The following is a 23334-nucleotide window of genomic DNA, read 5'->3' on the forward strand; positions in this document are numbered from 1 at the left end:
GTTCATGGCTCATATACTGAAGTAAATTTAAAAGACGCTAACAGGGGTTGTCTAAGTGTGTTGTTGAGGAAAATGATCATACCTCAACCTCAAACATGCACTTGTAGCTGTTCTGGAGGTTTCGATTGTTACATGATGTTCATCTGCAGATTGAGCTCACGCAGTTGTCATGGAAATATTCAACATGAACAGTAAAACATTTGACTGGAATTTGGTATTATTAAAACCTTATGTTGTCATCTTTTCACCAAATCCTGTTCCTACAATATTGTGTTGCTTAAATGTTTAATTTTACCCAACAACTTGAAGGTCCAGCGTGTAGGATTTACAGGGATATAATAAAAATGGAACCTAACCCTACAAATGGAATATAATATAATATCATAAGTATGTTTTCTTTAGAATATAATCACTTGAAAATCGTCACATTTCGTCATGGTAGAACAAGCCGTTTTAAATCACCTGGGATCTCATTTATAAAACAACTCCCCCAAGCGGTACTAAAATTGTACGTACGGACAAAAGCCAAAAATGTTGTAATTGCAAATGTTGTAACTTCTACAATCAGGCTTCCACCTCACCATGAGCATCGCCAGTTTCCTGTCTCCAAAATATTGGTAAGCATGGGTCAAAGTTTCTTCCATCAAGTCTGTTTTTACAGATCACAACTTATGTGTGGGAAGTGGCATACGCATCTTTCAGGCCTCATTTTGCGCGTACACAATATGGTCCATTTGTTCTGGAGAGGAAGTGACCTCTGCAGATAGGTTAGCTCCTGTTAAAAACCTCCTTAATGCCTGGTTCTTCAGTTATTAAAGAAAGGTGAGCACATGTCAATTTATGAGTAAAATGTAAAGCAACTATTAGCAGGTGCTGGAGGCCCGTCTGCAATGAACCAAGCAGCATTGGAGAAACACTGATTTGTAACGTGAAACTGCTTTAATCAGTGTTTTTACCGGTTTAAATCACCTGGTTGGTTTGTTTTGGAGAGGAGGAGACCTCTGTGGATAAAAACCTCCTGAATAATAAACACTGAAGGAATTGTAACTGGGAGAAGTTTCGTCTCGTGTTCTAGCAGTTTGTCAAAATAAAATAAATGTCCTCTGCTACTTTCAGTTTTTACTGGCAGGGACAAATGCTCCTGGTCTACAAAATGAGGGGGACATGTCCCCTGTGTCCCCCCCAAAATGTACGCCTGTGGCTAGCTGGGGCAGTTTATATTCTGTAATTACAATATACAGCTTTTGGCTATTTATAAGCTGATTTCAATATTCTAGACTCAATATTTTATAAATATTACTTCATCTTGTGTAATAAAATAACAAAAACAATTCAGAGTTCAGCATTTAATCACCAAACATTGTTCCTGGCAGTGTGGTAAAGTCATTAAAACACAATTTAGACCGTGCTGGGGAAAATTAAGTGGTATAGTTAATTGAATAAATAAAATCTGAAAAATCGAATTAATTAGGAACATTTAGTGACATTTTTATTAGTGGAGAGTGGCGCATTTGAGGGAAGTGGCCTCAATCTGATTTAATTGAATTTGCAAAGGGGGGAAAATCTATCAGTATTTTTTTTTTTCTCCATATCGTTCAGATTTGTTTTCTATACCGTCCTCCATACGGTCTGTTACGGTGGCCCGGAGGTCATGCCCCACCTCTGGATTGGGTGCAGGGTGTGACGCATTGGGCTGAGAGCCCCTCATATGTGGAGGCAGTCAGACCCCCGCTGAGCTGAGCTGAGCTGAGCTGAGCTGAGCAGGACACACACGGACACCACCGGAGGATTCTGTGTGCACATGATGAAGTCTGTCCTCTGCAGCCTGCTGTCCTGCGCTTCTCTGCTGCTGTCTGATGTCCTGGCCACATACCACCTCAGTGTAGGGGACCCTCAGCTCATCTCCGCGCAGAGCTTCGCACAGAGCAGGAACAATGGACGACCACCGCTCAGGACCCTCAATCCTGCAAGTAAGTCACTGCAACTTGTGTCCAATATACTCTGTTTGATATTTCTTAAAGATAGTTTTAGTGGTACTTTATAACAGTGGTGGAAGAAGTGTGTTTTACTTAAATTAAAGTAGCTATATAGCAGTATAAAACACCTGTGGTGGAAAGTAACCTAATTTATTGCATTACATTTAGGCTACTGTGTACCTTAAAGGGGAACCTAAACCGAAATCAAGAATTACAGTATGTTATTTCCATGGTTTAGGAGAGTTTAATCAGTATTTGTGCACATCTCTCAAAGCCAGAAACCAGAGAAGTATGCCTCAATTTTGTGACGTCATAGATTAGTGGTTTTCATACTTTTTTTTTGCCCAAAGCCAAAATCTTGAGACACACCTGTATTTATATCTGTTCACAATAGCTTATCACTCTTATCATGACATAAATGTTTGTTTTTATTTGCTAATATCAAATAACAATTTACAACCATGAAATATTTATTACCAAAATGATTCAAGAATTCATTTTAAACTTTTTAGAATTACATTAAAGCACTAATAACACATCCATTTAAATGGGAAATAATGTAAGATAATGTTATGTGTCACACACTTATAATTCCCATGTCCCACTGGCAACTGTGCGTTTTTTTTTTAAATTAAATTTATACTTTATTAGGAAATAGGTGCACACAACATACTGATACAGTCAATTAAAAGTTCATTCATAACTTGTTACATAGGCCCAGTTGAATATTGCAATAATAATGTGTGGTTATCACAAAATCCCACATGAGAACCGCTGTTATTGGGTATTAAGTTTGGAGCTGCTCCATAGACAGTGAATGGGAGCCTGATTTTGTGGACCCAAAGAATGTCTGTTCCTTTTTTATACATAAATTATCTTAATTCTGTTGTAGTGTTACGTCTGAAACAGAAAATGTTCCCATATACTCAGAATATTCCCCTCAGTGCTCTCACTGTCATCGAAAACATCATTCACCATTCATTGTCTATGGAGCAGCTCCAGACTTTTGAGTTTCAGCACTCTAGTTTTTGGACTTTTGAGAGAGTTGTTCATGTCTGCTAATATTTTCAGACTGTCTTAGACCATAAGAATAACATATGTGAATTTTGAAAATGGGTGTACTTCTCCTTTAAGTAAAGGTGGCTGTACATTACTTTACACTTAACAACGCTTCAGTGAGAGATATTGTACTTTTTACTCCACTAGTGTATTTGACAGCTTTCATTATTGGTTATTAAATTAGTAGCTTTGTAGCTTTCTTGGCAACAAATAAGTCTATGAGTTGTATGCAGCTCCAACAATTTCCCTTTTAAACATAAGCTGGTTGCATTTAAATAAATATTTTAGGCCTATAGATGGAAAACGCCTCAAAATTTCACAAAAATATAAATATCAGATAGTTGGGGGAAAGTCCAAAATATGACTACAAATGCATTGCAAAAATGTATTTCTTCTGTCCTCTCCCATAAATAATGAAGGGGTGTAAAGGGGTCGGACCCCTAGATTGAGAACCACAGGACAAAACTACCTAACATAAGATAAAGTCGTTAAAATAGCTCCACCTCAACCAGCTACAGCAGTAAAACACTAGTTAATCAATATAAACAATCTAACAATGTCATATATAATTACAAATAAATTACAGGGGCCAGTTGTCTTCAGTAAGAGTACCATTACTTTCATACTCTAAGTACATTTTGCTGATAATACATGTATATCTTTACTTTAAGCTAGATTTTGAACGCAGGATTTACACATAACGGTGCATTTTTACGTTGTTGTATTGCTACTTTTACCTAAATATAAGATCTGAATACTTCTTCCACCACTTAAACATTCAGAATGGTACTTTATTAAAAGTACAGAAGTATCATTAGCAAGTAAAAAGTACTTATTTATGCAGAAAAATTGTATTGTATTTGTAATTGTATTACTGTACGGTATATCAGATTGTTAGATTATTCTCAGTAAGATGCATTTTAATGTAGTAAATGGTCAAGCTCATCATTGGTTGTGTGTAAAATGTTCATTTGCAAAGTAACTATGAACTATAATCGTCAAATTAATGCAGTAAAAAGTACAATATGTCCCTCTCAAATGTCGTGAGGTCAATCTCTTGTCGCAAGCTATGATTTGTTTACATCAAAATAACGTGAATTGTTTTGTAAATTGTTAATTCTTACAGATTACATTTTGAAACAGTATTTTTTGTAAATTGACAAATATTGAAGACTAGACCTGAAAGAATAGATATTTCATCTTTCAAAAATGTTATCTAGCGAGTGATATAACAACCAGATTTGACACTTTTCTCAAACACAACATGCATGAAATGTTAATTTCTCACTGAGTGTTTCACAAGCGTTACACAGCATTATCCCAGCTTGTTGCAAACACCCCAGGTGGCTGATCTTACACTCATGCTTCCACTAATAATTTGTGTGTTGTTGTATATCTCACTACAACGTATTGTACAGTGTCAACTTACACAGCTTTCCTACTAATGTTCTCTATTACTTTTCCTTTCTGGCGGCCCTGTAGTTCACAGAAGTGACTACACGTATAGAGGAGGGTATCACTACCACTACCAGCCACCCAGGATCCCTCCACCGGTAGTGTATCCACCTTTTCCTCTGTCTCCTCCAGTGACTTACCACAGGCCCTCAGTCCCCGTGCCGCCCTATCACCACAGATTCAAAGGGCCACACATGCACCACATATACAAAGGTCTGTCTCCACCAGTAGCTCACCATCCCCATCACAGGCTCAAAGGCCCGTTCCCTTACAAACTGAAGGGTCCATGCCCCACACAGTCAGAGGCAACAGTGCCAACAGCACCTGTGGTACACCTCCCTACCGCCCCTCCGACTCTACCGGAGCCAACAGTGCAGCCAACTCTGCCAGCGACTACGGTGGCACCGCTGACAACCATCCTGCCAGTGGTGGTGACCACTGTGCCGCCAGTGGAGACCACCGCTCCTGTGACGCTACCGGTCAGTACCCAAAGCGGCTTCATCACCACCATCAGTCCTGTGGAGACAGGTAGAATATTACCAGTTAGGTTTGCTTTCCATCCCAACGTCCTCACTGCTTTACAGGTCAGATCTGTTTGTTTCACTCTGAGAGAGAATAGGAACACCACTCAGAGCAGATTTTATGTAAAGGAATCAAACACTTTGTGAGTGAGTGAAAAGGTTGATGCCACAATCATATCTGTCTGGTAAATATAAGCTACAACCAACAGCCTGCTAGCTTATCTTAGCATAAACTGGAAACATAGGGAAACAGTTAGCCTGTCTACACCTACCAGCAGAGTCCTGCACCCAAACCAGCATCTCAATGTGCAATACCAGACCCACCCAATCACCCACACATATGACCAATTAGTCTCGCAAAACAAGATTATGGGACTGTATTGCCTATATCTTGCATACAATGTTTATAAAAACATGTATTAGTGCCCTGTTTAGCTGTAAGAGCAAGAGTTTGTGAACAGGAAGTGAGCACCATACAAAAAAACTGAGATCAAATAGTAAAACTAACAACGCTGATCAAATATAAACCCAGATTCTGTTACTGAGTTGCCAATCTCTCACCTCAATTGTTTTCAGCAACATGTTTTAGTTTACTGTTTAACTGTAATACGAGATCGTTTCTTGCCTGCTGTCACCCATTGTTTTACACAGACATGTTCACATTACATCACCCACCAGCAGGAGCGTTCATTGGTCCGGTGCGGCATGCAGCATACTGGTAATTGTAGGTTTTCTACCTCTTAAGCAAAAGCATACTTTTTCTGTTTTCTGTGGTTCTGTAGCACCAATTTCAAAAGAAATTGCGTCTTTCTACTGCATAGACATCCACATTTTATTAAAAGGCTGTCTCTACAGCAGTGAAATACTTCTTTAAAATGCAACTCACATATTCCATCTGCCTCAGAGGACAGGGCTGACACACAAAGTCAGCAGTCAAAGGATTAAAATGTAAAATGTGGCAGAAATGGAATAGAATAGTCGTTACTATGAAAATAGCCACTTAAAGCTAAGAATCCTGTTTTCATTACCTTAGAATGAGCCGTTTATGTCTACATATGGAGCGGGTCCTTTTCCATTAAGTCCACCATGTTTCTACAGTAGCCTAGAACATACAAACCAAACACTGGCTCTAAATAGGGCCATTCACATTCTCGCAATAGCCACAGAGTTTTATTTCTACAGCCTCACTGGTAGATGCCTCTAAATCCTACACACCGGACCTTTAAATTAAATTATAACTACTTTTATTTTACTTTAATATGTTTATTATCTAACACCAGCAATCGTGCCTAGATTTGTTAAATCCAGAACCAAGACCGAAAAAAAATGATGCCAAAATACCACCTGTGAATCACTTCTATTGCTCGTCACCCATCGGGTATCCGCGGATACTTAACCTAACGCAGGACTCTGCCTTCCAGCACCGCTAAAGCTCTCTAATCAACATTTCATCTGGATAAACTTCATGTGGAAACACTGACTTTATATCAGACATTCAAACATCACATTCAAAAAATGTTTTACAGGGAATTTAATTGTTATTATTAAGAAAGTTTGATCTCTCTCATGACTCTCCGGTCATTTTTTTGTGTCATATGTAATTGTTGTAAATGAATGATGTGTGTCCCCAGTCATGTGCTAAGCTAAGATAAGCTAAGCTAAGCTAAGCTAACCATCTGCTGGCTGTAGCTTCACATCTACTACAGACATGAGAGTGGCATCAGTCAATATGCATTTTTCCTTAAATAACTATTATTATAGTGATAGAATCTAATGGTAGAATGATGGTATTTTAGTGGCAGGAGACAAAACAAATAGCTGTCTAAACACCATGAGTTTCCACTCTGTATCACTTCATCATCCATCCTATTGGAATTTATGAGATACGGACAGATTAAGACATCTGGAAACTGAAATCTAAAAATATATGCCAGAATATGCATTTAAAGTTTATAATAAAACAAAGCTAAAGCTGATATCATGTCTTAAAATTAAGGCAGATTTTTCTTCCAAAAGCAGAAAGGATCTGAGGAGATGTAGTTGAGTGTGTGTATGTGATTGGACAGGCAGGGCTGCTAACACTGTCTCCATCTTTAGGTATGATGTAACTTTTTGTGTGTGGACACTAGGCATCCTTTTCATTCAGGGAAATGAGATAAAAGGATATGTCCGATGATAAGTCTCTGATGGACTGTTGAGACACTGAAATGATACAGTATGTATGATGGCATACTAAATCATTTTACCCAAACCACAAGCTTTTATTTTACCACTGCAGTGATGCACAACAGTTTCCTTTTGTTACCATGGGAACCTGTGCTGTGCATCCCAGAGTGTCCTGTGTTTTGTTCTCACTGTGAGAGTTTAACTAACAAGCTTGAATGTGTCTCTGAATGATGAACTGGGTTTTGGACTTAATCCTGCCATGGTTTGGTTGATCACCAGAGACAGACTCTCAGTGCAGGAGCCGGCCCCTGGACCTGGTCTTTATCATTGACAGCTCTCGCAGCGTGCGCCCCGGCGAGTTTGAGAAGGTGAAGATATTCCTGGCCGACATGGTCGACACGTTGGACGTGGGCTCGGAAGCCACCAGAGTGGCTGTGGTCAACTACGCCAGCACGGTCAAAATCGAGTTCCTGCTCAAAAACCACTTCAACAAACCGGACATGAAGAAAGCCATCTCCCGCATCGAGCCCTTGGCGGCTGGCACCATGACCGGCCTCGCCATCAAGACCGCAGTTAACGAAGCCTTCACCGAGCAGTCTGGGGCCCGGCCTCGCTCCAGGAACATCTCCAAAGTGGCCATCATAGTGACAGATGGGAGACCTCAAGACCAGGTGGAGGAGGTGTCAGCTGCAGCTCGGGCCTCAGGCATTGAGATCTACGCTGTCGGGGTGGACCGTGCTGACATGCGCTCCTTGCAGTTGATGGCCAGCATCCCTCTGGATGACCACGTCTTCTATGTGGAGACCTATGGCGTTATTGAGAAGCTCACCTCCAAGTTCAGGGAGACCCTGTGCGGTAGGACAGAGACCTGCAAGACCTTTTTTTAAACCATTAACCCTGGTTCTAGTTCCTCAGTAAGGGGCACCTACAGTCTACAGGGGGTTTGTCGCAGATTTCAGATCATTTACTGTGTTATTGGTGAATTATAAACTCTGAAATCATGAGGAAAGATACCAGATGTGTTTAACCCCCACATGGACTGCAGATGTCGGCACTAGAACCTGCTTGTAGTCGCCAAGTTAATCCAAGGTAAAGTCTTGGGGCCGTGCAGCCCTAAACTTTCAGCTTCTTTTTTTAAAGGCAAAAAATGTATATGATGATCATCAGTAAATAGTTTTGCAATCAGAGCATCATGATGGTGATTGCTTTGAATTTATCCAGTTTTGTTTGAAATGATTTAAATCCACAGCAGAACCTCACTTTTTCAAAGCAATCTGGAAAAAAGACATCTAAACAAATGAGTGAAATACACTTCAATATGGACATATGCATAGACCATAGTCTTTATATGGTTTGGCTTCATTCTATCATAAAACAGCCTACATATAATTACAATACTGCATTCATATGAATTCAGAAAAACACGCTTTGTTGCTGGTGAAATAACTTATTTACATGACTAGATTTTAATTCACTTCTGTACAAGCAACCCAGTCTCTGGAATACATGTTGACACCGTACATTTCTGCAAACCACAGGTATGTTACATTTGTATGTTTCATATGTTGAAACTTATGTTTCATATGTTGAAACTTGTTGAAACTTAACATTTTTCCACATTGCGATTTTCAGTTTTATGTCGTGAAAACACTGTGGTTAATGTGTGGTTGGGTTTAGGCACCAAAAACAGTTGGTCGGTCATGTTTTGGCTTAAAATAAACGGCTGTTGACGGCACAACCACTGCTGGAAGTGTGCCGATGTTGCCTTGAAATTACCCAGTTGTTGTTGCAACAGCACCCCTGGAAATTTCCTCACATCGCCCTAAAGATACCTGGTTGTTGCCAGAACAACCACAGCTAGAAATATGCCCACATTGCCTGAATAAATACCCACTCGTTGTTACCACAACCACCACTGGAAATGTGCCGATATCACCTGAAAAAATATCAGGCTGTTGTGGCAACACCCACTGCTGGAAATGTACTGACAGTGCTGGAAAAATACCCGGTTGTTGTTGCCACAACTACTGCTGGAAATGTGCAAACATTGCCTTAAAAAGTACCCAGTTTTTGTTGCAACAACTACCACTAGACATGTGCCAACGTCACCGTATATAATACCTTCTTGTTTCTGCCACAGCTACCACTAGAAATGCACAGATGTCGCCTGAAAAAATACCAGGTTTTTGTGGCAACAACCACCACTTGAATTATGCTGACATGGCTTAAAAAAAAATAAAAATACCTGGTTGTTGTTGCCACAACCACCCCCTGGAAATTTGCCAACATCACCCTAAAACTACCCGGTTGTTGTCAGAACAACCACTGAAATGTGCCAGTGTTGCCTGAAAAAATACCCAGTTGTTGTCAACAACAGCTGACGTCAGCTAAAAAAATAAAAATAAACAACGGTTGTTGTTGCCACAAAAACTGCTTGAAACGTGCTGACGTCGCCTGATAAAAATACCCAGTAGTTGTTGCCACAACCATTGCTTGAAATGTGCTGATTTCCCCACAAAAAATAACCGATTGTTGTCGCAACCACCACCACAGGAGATGTCCCATCATGGTCTCGAACAGTGGTCTTCTGTTTGGCAGCTGTCTCTCCTGGGTCTCACACCATCCACCAGCTCATATACATGTGATCTGAACTACATCAGTTAGAAACATTGATATAATACATATGAAACATCCACGTAATGTATCAGTGGTTTGCTGAAACACACAGTGTGCCAGCATTTTCTTCTGGCGACTGGCCTGGTACAAGAACTTCAGAGATTTGGACAAATGAGGTTTTGCTGTTAACTTTTTCCATGTTACTGTCTGATGTTTGTCTTGTCCCCCTACTTATGAAATAATTTTATCATGTAACTGTCATTATTGTTATACTTCAGGGTTCTGTGATTTTACCTGTGTTGTCCAACACATAGTGAACCTAAGCAGTTCGCAAAAGACCTTGGCTGAGATGTGGTGAAGGTGTATGAACGGATCAGGTTTTTCACCACAAGTGACATGTGGTCAAGTACAAACACACAGGACAGCTTGCAAATATATATATTTTTACTTGTACAAGCAAAATAATGAATCAGAAAAAGCTGATTTTACTTCTTTTTTCTCAACATATATTCTCCATCAGAAGAAGATACTTACAAACATCACTTGTTCAGTGGATTTTGCAACTACCTTACCCATAACAAGCTAGCTAACTTTAGCATACTGTATGTTAGCACATGACACATGACAGCGCCATCCCTTAATCCCGGTTTATTCCAGGTGTGGACCCCTGTGCCATGGGACACGACTGCGAACACATATGCGTCAACAGCAATGCCTCGTATTACTGCCAGTGCCGGAACGGTTATATCTTGAATGCGGACAAGAAAACATGTTCCCTGAAACGTAAGAACAAACTGTGTGGATTCCTGCAGCACATGTGGCTTCTTGCTGTGATATTAATGCTGCCTCAAATATATGTGTGTAAAAGCTTTTAAAGCAGTGTGCAGAATGTGTTTGGCTTTTAAGCAGGGCTTCACAACATCGCAACCAACTGCTGCATGATTCCTGACTCTATAATTCACTGTTGACTGTTGCATTTGTTGGACAATTATCGGGTAATATTATAGAATTGATTCACTATAATTGTTGTGGCAATGGTAACGTGATATTTTAAGAGTGTGACTGCAAGCTTTGGTTTGATTTTGGAAGAAGCAGAGTGGGTGGTATTATGTGTGCTTTTTCACTCTCAGCATGATCTGTTACGCTGATGTGAAATTTGCTTTCTCCCGGCAAAGAGGTGAAGGCGGTGGTGGTGGTGGAGGATCCCTGTAAATGTGAAGCCAGGCTGGCCTTCCAGAAGCAGACACAGGCCGCCCTCCAGCAGCTCACAGCCAAGCATATCCTTCCTGTTGTTTCAGATGGGAACCTTTTTATTATAAACATTCTCCGCGGCACATTTCTCTGACGTGACGGCTGATTACTTCAACCTGTTGGTGTTGTTATTGTAATATATATTAAGAGAGTGTCTTGTGTATGTTCTCATCACTTAATTGTGCCTGTGAATGAGTTTCCTTGACTGATCTCACTATCTGATGTGTCTGGGAGAATCGAGCGTCTGGAGAACATGGTGGGCCGTGCTTAAAGCTGCACACTGTGGTAGGTGTTGAGGTGCTGACAGCTTTTTTTTTCTGGGGATGATTTGTAGTAAAAGCCCGCCACCCACTGCACAGTTTGACCTTTTGTTTATTTACCCTCTGCAGAGACAGCTCGCCGGTTTACATCGTGGACGTGGACATGTGTTTCCTGTCATCCACCCTCCCAGAACTACTGTATGGACTTCGACCACAGATGGAGTGAAGCTGTGATTCCCCATAGTTACTGATTGTAGTGACTGATGAGTAACAGTATCTGTTGTTGAATGTGGGCATTAAATGTTATGTAACCAAAGAAAACAAGTATTATCTTCAGTATTTCTCATGTACTGTATCGTGTGTTTTGTGTTCTTTGTACAAATTTGCATATTGTATATAGTTTTTTTATAGAATATTATTGTATTTACTTAGTAACCGACTTTAATAGAAAAATGACCTTATACTATGAAGCATTCAACCAGTAAAATGTTTCCAACTTTAAATATTTTTGCTTATTTTTTATTATATACTCTCATTTTCAACAATTTAACCATTGAAATTTTCATTGTTACAGGTTGTTTCATGATGATAAATGTTAAATTTGTGTGTCTGTGAATGTTATCAGATGACATGTAACCAAGCACATAAATTGGGCAATAAAGTAATCACTACAGAGGATGTTGTGTGCACTGTTATCTTTACGAGTTCTAAAATGAAAGGTCATGCTGACGTGACAATATTAATACCATAGACATTCATTCATTCATTTTCTGTAACTGCTTATCCTGTTAGGGGTAGCGGGGGGGGGGCTGGAGCCTATCCCAGCTGACACTGGGTGAGAGACAGGGTACACCCTGGACAGGTCACCAGACTATCACAGGACTGACACATAGAGACAGACAACCATTCACACTCGAATTCACACCTATGGGGAATTTAGAGTCACCAATTAACCTGCATGTCTTTGGACTGTGGGAGGAAGCTGGAGTACCTGGACAAAACCCACACTGACATGGGGAGAACATGCAGACTCCACACAAAAGGGCTCGCCCACCCTGGGTTTGAACCAGAAACCCTCTTGCTGTGAGGTGACAATGCCAAGCACTGCATCACAGTGCTTCCCAAATGTGGTTACATTTAATTATTGTTATTAAAGTTATTGCTTGAAGTGCCGACCATAACTAGTGAAATATGTGGCTCATGAAAGTTTAGCGGATTGTTAGGAGCTGTATGCAACATTCAGAACACACAAGCAAATAACTATTTGTTTTGTAATGGCCCGTATGTAGGTGTGTTCTTTGCACCCTCAATGCAGAACAACAAGTCAATGTAGATGACTAGAAGGCACTCTCAAAAGCGAGAGTGTTCCCAAGCACCTGTTTTAAGGATCCAGCCATTGTTCCCTGAGATAGACAGCTTTGGAACCACTAATGGACTCGGGGGGGGTCTGGTGCCACCTCGGTTGAAGACTCCTCGCTAAAGTGTCGTCTTGAGTGGCAAAAATGAGAGGATGTGCCCTTTTGGCTGCCCTCTTGAATGATGAAAACGAGTGGATGTGCCCTTTTGGCTGCCCTCTTGAATGATCCAAACAAGACGATGTGCCCTATTGGATGAAAACAAGCGGATGTGCCCTTTTGGCTGCCCTCTTGAATGATCAAAACAAGATGATATGCCCTATTGGATGAAAACAAGCGGATGTGCCCTTTTGGCTGCCCTCTTGTCCCCCATGTCATGCAGGAGATGCCCTTTTTTCCTTTTCGCCCCTGCCCTTCAATCATCCTGAGTCCGTCACTGTTTGGATATCAGTCTAAGACATATGGAGAAGAATTTGTTTATGTTAGTGCAGGGCTACCCAGAGATTTACACCTGTCCCAAACTTGGGATTTCTGGTAAGTAAGCTATGGTACAGCACTAGTTATGGTTGCTTAGCAATGTCAGGTGCAACCTATCTTCGTGCCCTTGAAAGTTGCTCAGAGAAGGCATAAGAGTAGTATCCAACCTCACATTTTTGAGTGGTAAAAGATGGAGCATTTGTCTCGGCCCTGAGGATATAGTGGAGTGATGGCATCCTGAGCAGAGAATGAAGTTCCGCTCCTTCTGTGTGTGTGTGTGTGTGTGTGTGTGTGTGTGTGTGTATCCCACTGGCTAGCTAATCGCTGCCGTTCTGCACTGTACTCATACAGTAGTTGCTGCTGATAACACGGTCCTGACCTACAGTGGCAAAGCAGCGGTGTCACAGAAGCAGAACGCCCACCCTCTGGTTCCCTCCCAGGTTAATACCATTAGCTCTGTCAGCACTGCCGCTGTTGTCAGCACCAAGGCCCCAGGAACACTGCCCGGCTTTGAAGCCAATTTGACATAGTGGCCCAACATGGAATTATAACCTCCATGTCCACCATGTGATGCCATCGAGCCCCAAAAGACTTTTCCCCATAGACTTAAATTGTGAAACAGACGTTTGTAAATTGGTGAATACATTTTTTTGAGCATCACAACCCAAGCAAAATGACTCGTTTCACTATCGGGATTTGATCCATTTAATCTGATAACATTTGAAAAGTCTAGAAGAGAAGAGAATTTTTATCCCTATTCAAGTTAGTGGAACGCTAAACTGGAAGTTAGCTCCTCAGCTGGCAGAAGTCTCGTTCACGGAAAATCGACTTAATATCTTACAGAGGAAATGGAGCTTTTTTGGCCTCATGTGCCACTGAGCAACTTTCATAGGAACGAACAAAGCCCCGCCATCAAAGTTGCATCCAGTTCTCTTTATAGACCCATGGTTAGCACCACTAGCTGCTAGCTGCCAGCTTAGCTATCTCCATATTGAGAGCCATGTGCAGACAATCCCGGCTCAGACTCTGAACCATAGATATGCTCTGAATGTTGCATACAGCTCCTTAAGACCTTACTATGATGATTGACCAATAATCATAAATTTTCTTATGAGGAGGAAAAGATTATTTTGACTTCTAATGATTCAGTTCAATTCAATTCATAATTCACAAACATTACTCTGATAAATCCCAAATTGTATCTTTATGAAACTTCAGTGAAGATCAAATTTTAGCCAGTACCATATTTGGCCGAATTGGCATATCGCTCTAAAATACGTTTCTGTAGATACAAAGGAGGCATTATATCAGTCACTCTTATATAACTGTACATTTTAATGCCATGTATGTGTTTCTGTGTCAATATAGAAAGTTAAACACGATGGATGAGCTCTGACATTTCTATTAACAATGTGTTATAATTTCCTCTGGCTTCACAGAAACAGTCAAAGTACTCTGATACCTGAGGTCAGGGGAAGATCACTTCCTATCCATGAACACTTTTTACTTAAAAACACATATTCAGTCAGTAAATCTATAAAATAAAGCTGCATTACAGAGCTTTTAGTTTGACTGACCTGATTTGATAAATTAATTTGGAGGGTTGATTATTTCAACAACTTTCTTATACCACCATCTGTTTTTGTACTCTGTTGTCACCACAATGTCTTCTTTACACCCTCAGCGTTGCCAAGAAAAACAACAGACAGGGGTCATCATGTAACCTCTGGAATGAGTCGGCTTATTTGCCCGAGACAGCGCTGACAACAGAGCTCCTCTGTCTGCTCCGTCTGTGTGAGGCAGAGAGTCAACACGCCAACGTTTACCTCCAGTCTGGCTTGGATCCTCTCCCTCCTTCCTTTAACCAGACAGCTGCTTTATGTTTGTTCGCTATGTCAGTGGCTTTCATGGTTACCACACACACGGGCGGTCGCTGAGGTGAGCCCACCAGTGTTTAGGGGAAGAGGATGAATGGGATTGACACACCTCTGAGAAAGGAAAGAGACACATAAAGTGCGGCATGCATTCCTGCTGCAGTGGCGCCCCAAGACATTTTTCATAGGGGTGGCCAGGTGAGGCTACTGAAAACTGAATTTCAAGAATTTTATTATACTGCTGTAATATAGGGTGGTTGAAAACTGTGTCAATGAGAGTTCAGAATCACACACTGATATAATTTGGTTTATTATTTACAGGTAAAGCTGAAGTAGGCAGTTTGATTTTGGCTTTATTACTCATAATAACCTTTGGGCATAGTGTAATTCGAGTGGACTAAGAGACCTTTAGACTTCTGCTCCTCCTCTTGGCTCTGTTTTCAAGCTGAAGAAACTCTAGGCCGTGATGGAAGACTTTGGCCAATCACAGGTTGCGTATGCTGCAACACAACCACAAAAAAAAGGAAGACGGACTTATCAAAAAGAGGGTCTACAAAGAGTCCATATCGGCAAAGCATTTTAGAGATGGACAAAAAACGTTGATATTTTTTAGCTGTCTGCTAACTGGAGCTAAAGGCTAATAGCATCAAGTTCACGTCTATGTAGCTAATGTAAGCTAGCAACTCAAATCACAGTGTGTCCTCCAACTCACTCCCCACAGCTACAGTCCACCTCACCACGAGGAGAGGTGGCAACAAGACCCCCAGTCAACAGCCATAGCAAACCAAATCCAGCTAGCGCAACTTCCTGCTGGATCACCTAACAAGCTAGACCCACTGTGACACCAGGCGCTAGGAGGTTTGCCCAATATGAGCCGCTACAGCCGCCAACTAAAGGCTTATCTCGCAAGCTACTGCTAGCTCGTCTCCTAGGGAAACAGTTTGCAACGACAAAGAGTGAGGTGAAAAAGATAAAATAAATCAATGTATGTGAAACACTTGGTTACTGTGTGAAGGCCATGCTTTTGGCCGTGGTCGTCTGGTGGGAGGGGCTTATGACAGAGAGGGAGGGGCTGCAGGAGGAGGTGTATTCTTAATTTCTGATGGTTTTTTTCCCCCTTTTCCAGATTTCTGCCGACACTAGCTTTAATGTTACTAATTATTTAATGCGCGTAGACTAATACTGGTGCACTTGAGTCGAGGGGCGGGCAGCGATTGAATGAGGCCACTCTTTCGGGGCGCCATTGTCATGCTCAGACAGTTTAAGTGAGACAAGTTGAGGGTAAATTTTTGGTTGAACAAAAAAGTGTCTTTATAGCTTTAACATTTAATATTCCTCAGCTGATCTCTACTAAAAGCAATATTTTAGGATATACACTTATTCACTTTCATGCTGTGAGTTAGATGAGAAGATTGATACCACTCCAATGTTTAAATATGAAGCTACTAATGACTGAATACTGATATTATGACACTAATACTCAGGTAAAACACGATTAATATGTTTCCAGAAAGGATAACATTATAAGAAAAGGGACAACTGGAATTCAACAAAATTAAATCCTACTATGTTAAATAAAGTAGAGTAAAGAGCAGAGTAGTAAAGTAGTGTCTGTCAGTGAAAAGGATAAAGGTGTGTGATAAATGTGTGTCCAGGTTCTGCCAACCCAAAGTGGACTTTGATACTTTGTGTTAAGTCTCTCAGCAAACAGCAACATTTAGGGTGCAAGAAGAAGCACCCGCTCCTGCACTGTTGAACATAACAGTCTTTGCTTCAGGTGTCCAGGTCGCCCGGCTCTTGCCAAAGTAAACATCATAAGACTTTCCATAGCATTACAGCAGCTGCTTTAAGAAGTTTTAAGCAGCCTCACATAAACAAATCTGACCTCTAATGACGGACACAGTGGAACCAGGTAATCCTGTCTCATTTGAGGGGAGACACTACAGGTATACACACAGTTTTGTCATGCACTTGTCACTTTTTAGATTTGGGGTTATTTTATCTCCATAACATGTGGACTAGTAGAAAGAAAATTTAGGTGTTTATCTGAGTTTAGTTCTGAAAATGCGAGTGAGTGTATATATAATTAGATAGTGTCTTATTCACATATCTAAACATAAAATTTACTTGGGGCTCCCACAAGCTCACCTGGTCGAGCAGGTGCCCCATGTACAAAGGCTGTGTCCTTTGCTGCATGTCATCCTACCTCCCTCTCTCTGCTCCTTCCCCCCAATTCTGTCCTATCAAATAAGGCAAAAGGCCCCCACATAATATCTTTATAAGAATTTTAAGGACACTTGAAATACAAAATAATAATTGTTTTAATGTCAGTTACCAAAATGGGAAGTTTCATAGTGAGATCTGTTCATTGTAAGTTTTATCCTATTCACCCTTAAATGCATGAAAAAGCATTTGAGTCTCTTACTGAGTGTGACTCTCTGGATGTTTTGGGATGCAGAAACCCTTTGATTAATGTGATGATGTAACTGCCCAGTTAACCTACTTTTCCACAGGTTGCGTGTTATTGCCATTTTCTCAGCAGTGTCAAACAGCCAGCCGCCAACATCCTCTTCCTCTGGGTCAAAGTGGTCTCCGTTTGATGTGTTTCAACTCGTCCACACAGTCTGGAGATTAATGGGCCGCAACAGGGAAGTGCACGGCTACTGATGACCTCTGCTTCCTTAAGGTGTAATTTTTCACCACGACTGTTGACTTCCTCACCTCGGAGATTGTCGGGAATTTCTCATCAGTTTGCTTATGGGTTTGCTCCTTGTTCTGTATTTACTGCAGCGAGTGTGCACACTGTCCTGAGAGCAGTGTGACACATGTTTGAGTCTGTGAGGATCAGGATCCTTCTCTTGAAAATGAAAAACACACCCATTGCTACATTACTGGGCTAATATTATTTCACATAGTTAGCCACAGACTGGATTTTAAAAGTTCATGCTTATACTATATATAATCATATATAATTTGAACTGCACCTATCTACAGTGATAACTTCACTGTCTTGTCTCAGGTCAGTCAATTCTGCCACCTGCTGTTAAAAAAAAACATTTAATCTTACGTATCAGAAATCAGTTATCCTCTGTGTATAAATGATTTATGGTACAGTAAAGTCTGAAGGCCAATCACCACATGTTAATTACGTTATCTAACGAGAAATAATATTGTGAGACATGAGGAAAACAGTTTAACCACCTATTTACTTGCAGAAGAGGTGAACCAACTTTTTCACATGAAATCTTAAATTGAAATGAAAATAAAATTAGGATTAAAAAAAACAACCCATAATTGTTTATTAATCTCAAAGGAAATGTTGGTGCTGAAAATGCTTACTACGCATAATAAAATAAATATATATCCCACTGTAAAATAAAATACACACACATTAAAATAAAAAAAAAGTGGGAAAATATCTATGCATATGGAACAACAGTAGGTGCAACATATTAATGAAAGTGCAGGGCGCTGGTTATTGTGTTATGTTTTTTGTTTTTTTTAAACATATTTTATCAGCATTTTAGGGACAGTCACAAAACAATTTAGTGACATGAGTTTTTCCAACAATGAACCTGCACCCACAGCCCTCATACGAGGTTGAGGAATGGCAATAAGAACAGCAAAATATCTGTTAATAATAAGAATTATCACTGAGGTACATTAATATAAAGCAAAGAGTAGAAAAAAGACAAATACGCTTATAAAAAAAATAGATAAAATTAAAATAATGCATTGTTAATGTTATATTCAACAATTATCTCACCCAGGTGGTAGTTCTGGGGAAAGAGATGTCAGGCTCTTTACATAAATTGCCAGTTGCTATAAAATGTATAGAGTGTTATATATTTCACAAAAAATGAAAAAAGAGGCATCTGTGTCACAAAAGTGCAAAAACACTGCGTCTGCGTTACTATTTAAATATAACATTAGCATAGAAATATAGGATATAAATAATATGTAATATTATTTAATTAAGTAAAGTCAAAGTGATAAAGACAAAGGAAAATTATAATACAGTTGGTCTGTTAATGTTAAGCCCCGCCCATTTGAGACGCACTAAAATATGATTGGACGTTCTCTTAAGTGACATCACTTCCGCAGCTGTAAAACACAACAGACAACCCTTCACATAATATGGAGGAAGATAACTCCCAAACACTTGAATATGCTCACTCTGAATTCAAAAGGCGGAATTTCCAGCAGGCAGAGGAGCTGTACACGAAGTATATCTCTTCCTGTTCACAGTCCAGGTACAGTTTGTTTCTTTACAAAGATGTTAATCGAGCTAACGGTCACCAACTGTTGTCCAACCGGTGTTACACAGTATTCTGCTACCTGTCAGATTCTGTCACCCGAGTTTAGCTAACTGTTAGCTAACGCTAATGTCGTTTCTCTCTCTTCGGTGTCATTTAATTGAATTCATTCTTATAGATGTCATGTTTAACGGTGTCATATTTCCACAGGGAATGTGAAGCTAGTAATTTGGCCACTGCTTACAACAACCGCGGACAGATAAAGTACCTCCGGGTGGATTTTCATGAAGCGGTGGAGGACTACACTTCCGCCATACAGACTGACAGCGGGTTTGAAGTACCGTTTTACAACAGAGGGCTCGTCCACTACAGACTGGGTGAGGAGACATCAACACTTAATTGACAAAAGTACACAATGACACAGTAGGTAGCTCTGTCAGCTTCAAAGTTGACGGAGCGAAATGAGTTACTTCTTCTTTTACTTCTTTTAATGGCAGCTGGCATCCAATAGGTGGCTTTACCGCCACCTACTGGATTTAGGCTAGGGGTCTCTTCTTAGGATAAGATGAGATTAGATATTCATTTATTCGTCCCACAGTGGAGAAATTTGCACCATTACAGCAGCAGAGGGATAGTGCACACAGGAAGCATCAGTCGAAAAAATACAAAGCAATCTATAAGTAAGTAAAATAAGTAAATTGTACATGTCAAGAACCGATATGCAAACAGTATAAAAACACTAAACAATATGAAAAGGGAGCATCAGAAAGAAGCAGAATATATAAGGAGACAGAGACTGAGTGGCTGATTTCACATTACTGACTGATGTAAGTATAGATATTTTGCAGTTAACAGATACAAGTGTCGCACATGAGTGATGATTGACTCTCCATAGTTTTGGTATGTGTGGTCTACTGGGAGCAGAGTTGGTTGTGTCATCTGACAGCAGCAGGAAGCAAGGACCTGCAGTATCTCTCCTTCAGACACCGCAGGTGAAGCAGCCTGTCATTGAAGGAGCCACCCAGTGCTGTCAAAGTGTCCTGCATGGGGTGGGACATGTTCTCCATAAGGGATGATAGTTTGGCTATCATTCTCCTTTCTCCACTACCTCCACGGGGTTGAGGGAACATCCCAGCACAGAGTTGGCCTTTTTTATCAGTCTGTTAAGTCGCTTCCTGCCAGCTGTCGAGATGCTGCTGTCCCAGCAGACCACTCTATAGAAGATGGATGATGCCACCGCATAGTCATAGAAAGTCCTAAGAAGTGCCCCCTGTACAAAGGACCCCAGTCTCCTTAGCAGATAAAATCCACTCTGTCCTCATAAAAATGGGCCTTATTCACCAACTGTTCTAAAGAAGAAATTTCTTCTTGAAACCAAGTTGTGCAGTTTTCACAAAGAATCTGACAAGTGTTTTCTTATTTGAGATTTGTTCTACGCACACTCAAGAGCACTCTTATGCATATTTTGTGCTGACATGTTTCTGCAGAATAATAATAATTTGTGCATTTTCCTCAATTCTGTAGTTGTAAAATATTATAGGATTTATATTACAATGATTTTTTTTTTCATCTTTTTAAATAATTATTTTACAAAAATATTCTGGTCTTTTAAAAAAAACACACACACTACACTACCACTTAAATTCACAGAACTTATGTTACATTATGCTATGGTATGATCACAAGGTGGGTTGATTATGTTGTATGTCAAGTCAGTTTGGTGTGTCCTTCCTCTTTATGACACTAGATGGAGCTGTGTATTTTCTGAAAGCTATTATGCTCATGCTGTTCAGAAAATAAAACTGCTGACTCCTAACAACCCAGTTTGGTAGTACATGACAAATCATAAACTCACTATGTATTTACAATTTTTTTTTTTTATTTTACAGGTTTTTTTGACGATGCCAAGAGTGACTTCCAGCAAGCATTAAAGCTCAATCCAGATTTTGAAGATGCCAAAGTGAGCCTGCAGCAGACAATACTGGACCAGCAGCACAAGATTAACAGGGGGTACTGACAGCCAGAGTACATATATTATATATCCTTAAATCTGGTGGCTGAAGAGAATATGTATATTCCGTCAGGTGTTGTCAGTTGAGTTGATGTGTGTGGACGATAATGTTTAATTTATGTTTTTAAAGGTGGACCCCAGGAAGATAAGTGGTGCTCTAGGGCACAGCTATTGGGGATCCTAACAAATAAACAAAAAAGCTTAAATTTATGTACAGCTGTCATCTAACAAATTAAGATGTCGCTGTTTAATCTGAGGATGAACACTTTGATTATTTAAAGATGTCAGCGTGAAGATAAATCTAAAAGTGAAACATAAAACAATGTGCACAAAGCAGTGACCACTGTAAATCAGATGATAGCTGCAAAAACATTTTCAGTTTGAATACATGAAAGGAAGTAGACAACCCACTGGATCAGGCGCGACGCTTGTATGGATTTTTGTTAAGCAGAGCCTTGATAATTCCTTTTCTGCACTGACTCGAGACTCTTCCTGTTGGAAATAATGTAATGGCCTCATAAATGAAAGTATATTATTGTATGAGTCTGTGAGTGGACAGCACAGACTCATCGACTCGAACAGGAGCACCAGGTGAAATGATGAGCTTTGGTTTTACAGTCCATAATAAATGTTAGTGCACCATCTTGAAGACACTGGGAGGAGGTTTGCGACTTTAAACAAACCATAATCAAGTGTTGGCGTACAGTAATGATGAGCAGGCTCTCTGGTGCAAAGGAAAAATGTGTTTTGTGTTTTAAATGCTGGCATCTTATGTTTCTGCAAACCATGAATGTGTTACATTTGTATGTGTCATATGTATTGTATCAATGTAGTATATTAGTTGACTTTGTCACTGAGAGGTTGAGGGGATGGTGGATGTGTGACACCTGGCGAGACACCTGCCAAGCTGCAGATCACAGTTCAAGACCAACAAATCCATTTTTTTAGCATGTCATTGCTAAAACCCCCAGCTTTTTCTTCATCAAACGCAAATGTGTTTTAGCGACCTGTTGCTGTATTTACATCACTGATAGTGCCATTAAAAACAGTTGCATTTTACCAGACATCTACAGCTTGTACAGCCATGATTGTGACACCAAAACTGGACTTTTTAAGTCCAAATATGATCTCTTCCTAACCATACAATTAATTACTGGTCAGGCCTACTGGGCACAGGCCTGGGAGCCTGAAGCAGCCTTCACCTGCAAAATGTCATTCAGATGTACATGTGCTCACCAGGAAGAGACAAAAAAAGCCCACAAAGAGATGCAAGGGGACTGCAAAGAGAGACAAAATAACTACCGGAGGGGGCAAAGCAATCAGAAAGAGACACGAAGCGACTACAGAGGGAAACAGAACTATAAAAAATACACAAAAATACTCCAAATAGAAACGAAATGATCTTAAGCAGACACAAAACGACAAAAAAGGATTCAAAATAACTTCTATGAGAAACGAAATTATCTATAGAAGACACAAAACTACAAAAAAAGGCACAAAATTGCTCCAAAGCGAAAGATATTGATCTTAAAAGAACACAAAATGACTGCTAAGAGACAAAGTGACCACAAAAAGATTTATACGACTACAAAGAGAGGCAAAAACGGACATAAAGTGTGTGTGTCTTGCGCTTTTGTAGAAGAGAGGTAGTGGGGCCTTTTCCAGAGCTGTGCCCAGGGCTCCGGAGTCTCATAATCAACAGCATACCTAACCATAACCAAGAGGTTTTATGCCTAAACTGAACCACACTTTAACCACAGCGTTGTTCAAACATACAGTTTCATCGTGTCTGCTACATAATAACGTACACATGTAACATATCAATGGTTTGCAGAAACATACAGTGCCAACATATATTCTGATGATTGGGTTGGTTTTAAGGATTTTTTTATCCTTGATTCTTGTGACACAAGTTGAATAATTTAAAGAAAGACATTTATGTTACCAAAGACAAATGTACATATGTTTATAATCACTGAACAATAAATTATTTTTCTCACACTCCTGATTAATGTGTTTTTATTCTTCACACATGCAGTCTTTTAGTAAGAAACATG

At 40.1% G+C, this 23334-nt stretch overlaps 2 protein-coding genes across 7 annotated transcripts; both read left to right on the top strand.

Moving 5' to 3' along the window:
• The first annotated feature begins 1725 nt into the window (after window positions 1-1725).
• Window positions 1726-11528, top strand: matn3a (matrilin 3a). Of its 6 annotated transcripts, XM_078173871.1 has the most exons (7): window positions 1726-1970; window positions 4518-5018; window positions 7457-8032; window positions 10451-10576; window positions 10969-11069; window positions 11259-11329; window positions 11434-11528. In XM_078173871.1, exons 1-6 carry the CDS (start codon window positions 1802-1804, stop codon window positions 11313-11315), a joined length of 1530 nt encoding a protein of 509 aa, XP_078029997.1. In that variant the 5' UTR covers window positions 1726-1801; the 3' UTR covers window positions 11316-11329; window positions 11434-11528. The 6 variants fall into 6 exon arrangements, with proteins under 6 accessions (XP_078029997.1, XP_078029998.1, XP_078030000.1 ...); XM_078173872.1 differs by lacking the exon at window positions 10451-10576; XM_078173874.1 differs by lacking the exon at window positions 7457-8032.
• Window positions 11529-19114: 7586 nt separating this feature from the next.
• Window positions 19115-23278, top strand: ttc32 (tetratricopeptide repeat domain 32). Its single transcript, XM_033648099.2, has 3 exons — window positions 19115-19263; window positions 19477-19643; window positions 21156-23278. The coding sequence occupies exons 1-3, from the start codon at window positions 19148-19150 to the stop codon at window positions 21281-21283; spliced, it is 411 nt and encodes a 136-aa protein (XP_033503990.1). The 5' UTR covers window positions 19115-19147; the 3' UTR covers window positions 21284-23278.
• The last annotated feature ends 56 nt before the right edge of the window (window positions 23279-23334 follow it).

Source organism: Epinephelus lanceolatus, chromosome 13 (genome assembly GCF_041903045.1).
Source record: "Epinephelus lanceolatus isolate andai-2023 chromosome 13, ASM4190304v1, whole genome shotgun sequence".
NCBI lineage: Eukaryota > Metazoa > Chordata > Actinopteri > Perciformes > Serranidae > Epinephelus > Epinephelus lanceolatus.